Source organism: Pseudopipra pipra, chromosome 5 (genome assembly GCF_036250125.1).
Source record: "Pseudopipra pipra isolate bDixPip1 chromosome 5, bDixPip1.hap1, whole genome shotgun sequence".
Taxonomy (NCBI): Eukaryota; Metazoa; Chordata; class Aves; order Passeriformes; family Pipridae; genus Pseudopipra; species Pseudopipra pipra.
In genome coordinates, this window is record NC_087553.1 from 53087046 (window position 1) to 53092566 (window position 5521).

The 5521-nt window shown below is 54.6% G+C and overlaps 1 protein-coding gene across 1 annotated transcript; it reads right to left on the reverse strand.

Annotated features, from left to right (window-relative positions):
- Nucleotides 1-1725: 1725 nt before the first annotated feature.
- Nucleotides 1726-4648, reverse strand: FEZF1 (FEZ family zinc finger 1). Its single transcript, XM_064656133.1, has 4 exons — nucleotides 3825-4648; nucleotides 3519-3653; nucleotides 3064-3196; nucleotides 1726-2449 (listed from the first exon to the last, which is right to left on the reverse strand). The coding sequence occupies exons 1-4, from the start codon at nucleotides 4620-4622 to the stop codon at nucleotides 2145-2147; spliced, it is 1371 nt and encodes a 456-aa protein (XP_064512203.1). The 5' UTR covers nucleotides 4623-4648; the 3' UTR covers nucleotides 1726-2144.
- Between the last annotated feature and the right edge of the window lie 873 nt (nucleotides 4649-5521).

Here is a 5521-nt window from a genome sequence, read left to right on the forward strand (position 1 = left end):
TTGTGACTTTTACAGTATACCTGCAGTGCTTTAATAGTTTTGAACTGCTTAAAAGAGTTATAAAACTTAGCACCTTGCCAAGATAGTTGCAGTATCATGTACTATTCACATTTGCTCAGCAGTAAAAAAAGCAAGTTGAACTTCTGCTTCAATAAGAACAGTAAGCTGGACTTCAAATTATTTCCCTCAAGCAGAGGCTCACAGAAATAGCACACCCGCATCATTTTAACGGGATGTTTAGGACATTTTACCTTTTGTTAGGTGTTGCAGACGTTTTTCTTTTAACTATAGACACACTGCAGCGATCTGATTTGGGAGGAATTTATCCCTGGGGAAGCTTGAATCACACTGTCCTGGTCCCAAGATCCGAGCAGAGCTGGAGGGAAAGTGTCCTCAGCTCTGCAGGACCCTGTCCTCCCTGCCCCTCTTCAGCCCTCCTCCCGCTTTACCAGAGATCACTTCAGGGGTCACTCACCTCCCTATCCCTCTGCTCCTGCCGCCTCAGTCCCTGGAGGAAAGCGGGGAGCGGGTCCCCGTTTCCCTGAGGTTTCCGAAGGGGAGAACCGCTCCAGGGGGTGTCCCCAGGCCGCTGCGCCGCCAGCGCGTGTCAGAAGGATGCACTGAGGTGTGTCCCTCCCCCCAAAATTTCTAGACGCTTTTCCCCGGGGCTGAGCACTGCCGAGGTGCCGCGGGCTCTGCCCGAGCTGTGGATCCGACCTGTTGCTTTGCGTTTTACACGCAGAGCCGCCCGCTCATAGGATTACCGCGGTAATCCGAGACGTGTGAGAGAGACGCGTTTTCCCTCTCAACCGCTTTCAAAGCCCCGCGGTGAGCTCAGAGCCGCCGGCCCCAACCTGAGGGCCAGACCTGCTGGTTGCGGACATCCCCGAGGGGGCGGCCCGGGGGAGGCAGGAGCGCCGCCTGCAAGGGGATCCCCCTCTCCTGGGTGTAACGCGTTAGGTATGATTTTAACCATGGCGTCTCTCTCCTCACCAAGAGCCAAAACTCAGGGAGGGCTCCAGGTGCTGCAAAACCTGGGGGAGACCCAGGGATGCCCCGCGGCACCACATCACCTGTTCTTGCAGGGCTCACTCCGGGACGGATCCGCAGGTAGGTCCCAGCGCCCATGGGGCACCCTGCGCTTCTCCCCGGACAGCGCCGCGCCGCCGTCCTCTGGCCCTACCCCGAAATGAAGCACTGTCAGCCCCCTGCCCAGGAAAGGACTCTGAGCATGAGGTGAGCTGCGGGCACAGCGCTGCGCTAGCAGCGGGAGGTGAGCGGGCCCGCCTGCCCTTCCAGGAGGGTAGCACCCGTCTCCCATGCCTGGCTCGGTTACCCCGGGAGCCGTATTAATCCCAGACGCCCCCTCCCGCTGCTCCTCAACCGCCCACCGACGGGCGGGCTTTGTTTTCAAGGCTCAGCTTGGCAGAGTCTGCTGAGCAGCTAATAACATAACAACTGGGCTTTGATCAATCCGAACTAATTACCCCTCTTAATTAAAGTCTTTAGCGGTTGTTTCAGTGTTTTGGCAAGGACGCGGGAGAGCTTTGCCGTGCGGCAGCGCCAACGCCGCGGTCCCCGCCCGCCCGGCCGCACCGCAGCCCCGCCGCCGCAGTCACTGCTCGGCAAAGGTTTATTTCCACCAGGTCAACGAATTCTTTCTTTTTTTTTTCCCCTCCACTTGCAAGAATCAATCCGAAATTCAAATCCGTACATAGAGAACAGTTCTGTCCATATAGATACTATATTCAGGGAGAAGAGGGAGAGGAGGAAACCAAGAAGGGTGGGATAACCAGCAGGCAGCAGAGACAGGACAGGATCAACACAGTGGGGATATATATACATCGAAATAATTATAAAGTGGTTCAGCGTTCCCCGCTCGGGTAATACAGATCCCAAATAAATACAGCAGAAATTGGCTTGACGCTTTTTCTTTTTTTTTTTTTTTTTAAACCATCTCTCCACCTGAGATGCAACGACAACAACAACAAAAAATTGAGTCTTTAAAGAACAAACGGAAAAAAAATAAAAAAACCCCAACAATCAGTCCCATAAACGTTAGTGGCGATATAGAGCATAATACACAAAACCGCTTAACAGGTGCATGCAAAGAGGCGGTGGGGGCTCGCACGGGCGGCCGCCCCTCAGGGCTGGAGCGGCGGCGGGCCCTGCAGCAGCGGCCCGGGCGGGGGCGGTGGGTCGGGCCCCCCCAGCTCGGCGGGGGGCCGGGGCAGTCCCAGGGCGCTGTCGTGCAGCTTACGGACGTGCTTCTTGAGGTCAAAGTTCCTGCAGAAGCCTTTGCCGCAGGTGGGGCAGGTGAAGGGCTTCTTGTCGTTGTGGGTGTGCATGTGGAAGGTCAGGTTGTACACCTGGTGGAAAGCCTTGTTGCAGATATTGCACTTGAACTGCTTCTCCCCGCTGTGAGTCAGCTTGTGGTTTTTGTAATTGCCTGGGAACGAGACAAGAAGGGCAAAGGGATCTGGGTTTGCAAGATCGACGCTGCAAAAAGGAGAAAAATATAAAAATCCCCAAACCCTGTCTTGTGCCCAGAGCTCGGCTTTAGGCTTAAACCACCGCCGATCTCTCAGCAAATGCCCACCTTCTTATCATCATCCCCGCGGCTGTTCCTCGGACAGACGACAAGGGAACGATCGAAAAAACAAAAATCGCGACAGTTGCAGAAATAAAACGCCTGGATTTAGCCTTCCCAGCAACGCGGGGGGGGGGGAATAAATTCTTGCATTTGGAGGCGAAAAAAATCAGCGAACTTATTTGCCGAATCGCGCTGGAAGCTGCGTGTTGCAGTGCGGGGAGAAGGGGCTCTTCCCGCGGAATGACTGCCCCGCGCTCCCCCCGGAACGAGACCTCTGCCCCGCTCCGTGGGCTAGGCCAAAGGAGATATGCCGGGGCTAGCGATCCTTAAAATTAACCTAAATATCTAATAACAAATATTTAAAACAAAATTAACTCCCCACCAGCCTTCCTGTCGCGAATTGTCCCGACACTTGACCTCGACTGGGGAGAGGAAAGCGGGGCAAGAGAGAGGGAGCTGGAGACTGGTACCTTTCTGGTGAAATCCTTTGCCACAAAATTCACAGACAAATGGTTTGTAGCCGGCGTGTATTCGAGTGTGCGTGTTCAGCGTCGAGCTCCTGTTGAAGGCTTTGCCGCACTGGTTGCACTTGTGTGGCTTTTCCTGGAGAGAAACAAACACCAAGTCACGGCTTGTTGGCTGTTTTGCGGGGTCTGTCTTCTGGTTGCCGGGGTCTGTGTGATGTTTTGCGTGGTGTATGACCTAGTTTGTGCGGTGTATGTGTTAACTGACGGCTCGCAGCTGCCGGTGCGGGACACCCGGAGATACCTACCGCGCTTGGGGCAAACGACATCCCCCCGCGGCTCTGGATCGGCCGCCCCACACCGCACGCCGCTGCCTCAGAGCAGTCGGACATCGCCGAGCAACCCGAGATAAGTGAGTGGAGGGTCTTGGGCAGAGAGGAAGGGACGGAGGGGGCGCTCACCTGGGTGTGGATGATCTTGTGCCGGCAAAGCGTGCTCGCCTGTCTAAAACCCTTCCCGCAAACTTTGCAAACAAAGGGTCTGGCTCCCGTGTGCACTGGCATATGGCGCGTTAAGTTATAATGTGCATTAAATACCTGTAAAGAGGAATCAGACAAAAATAATTAAATGAAATTGCTATTAGAAGATGAGAGTGCTGAGGGGAAGCCGTCGTTTAAAAATCAATCAAGCAAGGGACTGACAACCGGCGGACAGACGAACGGAGACAGGAAGCCGAGGAAGGGAAAGGGGGCTGCGGCGCTACTTGCCTTTCCACAAACTTCACACGTGAAAACTTTGGGCTTGCTGCTGGGAGAGCCGCGGCTGATCTCAGAGGTTTTATAGGAGATTTTTTCTGAGAGGATCTGAGCACTTTCTTTCATGTAGTGCTGCAACTGAACCTGCGATAAGTCCTTGAAGGCCACCCCCGCCGGGTACTTGTCCACGGTCGGCAGCACCAGCTTGTTCCGCTCCGCCAGGTAAGCCTTGGACTGCGGGTGCAAGGGAGAGCTGAGGAAATAAGAAGCCACCGGGTGGATGTTGACACTGGAGGACGGGTGACAGGGGCTGTCGCCTCGGTTGAAATAGCACAGGGCTCCCATGGCGTGGAAGGAGGAGTGATTGACCACTCGGGGTCTTACCAGTTTGTACTGCTGGAAGGGCAGGGCATCGCGGGGGAAATCTCCTTTCAAGCTCAGGGCACAGTTCAAGAGATCGCCGCAGCTAAAGGAGGGTGAGGAAGAGGAGTCTAAGTGAGCCTTCCTGGGTTCCGCTCCGGCCACCGCCGCTTTGGGCAGGGTGTCGTACGCCACCGGGACAAATGGGATCATGCAGGGGATGGAAGAGTTGAGATGCAGCGGGTGCTTGGGGTCGCCTTTGGCCACGGAGCCATGGAGGAGCTGCGGGACGGGGATGGAGCGGGGCTCTGGAGTCCGCGCCATGATGCGCTCAATGGAGAAGGCGAGGGGCTTGGGCGTGCTGATCATGTTGCTCCTGGCAGACAGGCTTTCTCTGGCTGGAGGAGTCGCTAGGGTTTTGGTCGCCGTGTGGTGGCCACTATTGTCCATGGCTGAATTGCATTTGTTCGCCCGGTTTGTGCCGCTCTGGTAGACGCCTCTTTTTTTTTTTTTTTTTTTTCCCTCCTCTCCCCTCTCTCTCTCTTTCACTTTCTCTGCCCCTTTTCTTGTTACTGATCTGCGAGGAGGGAGACCAGCATCATCGCCGCCACCATCACCACAGTCTCCGCCGGCGGAACCAGCCTTCTCAGTCCAGTGGACTCATGCCAGCCCATCACAGTTTACTTTGGCGCACCAATGACTCGGGACAATCGCTACTTATTTCTATCAATAGAAAGTGTTGTGTCAATAACGCAGCCAAGATCTCGCCAATCGTTAACTTCCAAGAGGAGAAGGTAAACTAGATAATTGCTCAATTCGCTTCCAACAGTCAACAGGAAAAGTTTTTTCCCCCCCAGCAAGCGGTTACTTTTCATTGGCGCCCGCGCCTCCCCCGCCCAGGGAAGGAGGTGGCTTTCCCTCCTCTCCGCTCTCCCCTCTGCCTCCCTCCCTCTCTCTTTTTATTATTATTATTTGCAATCTGCTTAACCAAGCTTTAGAGGCCAAGCAAATCCGAGATCAATTTTCTTGTTTGGCTTTAAGTGACATCATCTAAAATCATTGTCCAAGAACTAAATAGGGATGTGAAACCCAATTCAAGGGCAAGCACCAGGGTATTTGTCAAACGAGGTGCTGCAGAAGAAGCGGCTGGAGGGGAAGCTGTTTATTTCCTTGCCACTTTCCAGCCCGAGCTCTCTTTGTGCGTGCGTACGTGTGTGTGTCTGAGGGAGGGAGGGAGATGGCTGCTCTGCTCCTGAGACTGCTCCTGGTCTGCTCACTGCTTTAAAGAACAAGGTCAGATGGTGGTGAGCTTTTGGAAAACACGCTAGACAATTAGGCGGGGGACTTGC

Excerpts from the sequence above, each read along its gene's own strand:
- FEZF1 (XM_064656133.1), bottom strand. The coding sequence starts at position 4,622 with ATGGACAATAGTGGCCACCACACGGCGACCAAAACCCTAGCGACTCCT. Across the intron at positions 3,197-3,518 it reads ACAAGATCATCCACACCCAG|GAAAAGCCACACAAGTGCAA; the intron begins GTGAGCGCCCCC and ends GTTTCTCTCCAG. Across the intron at positions 2,450-3,063 it reads CAAAGGATTTCACCAGAAAG|GCAATTACAAAAACCACAAG; the intron begins GTACCAGTCTCC and ends TCTCGTTCCCAG.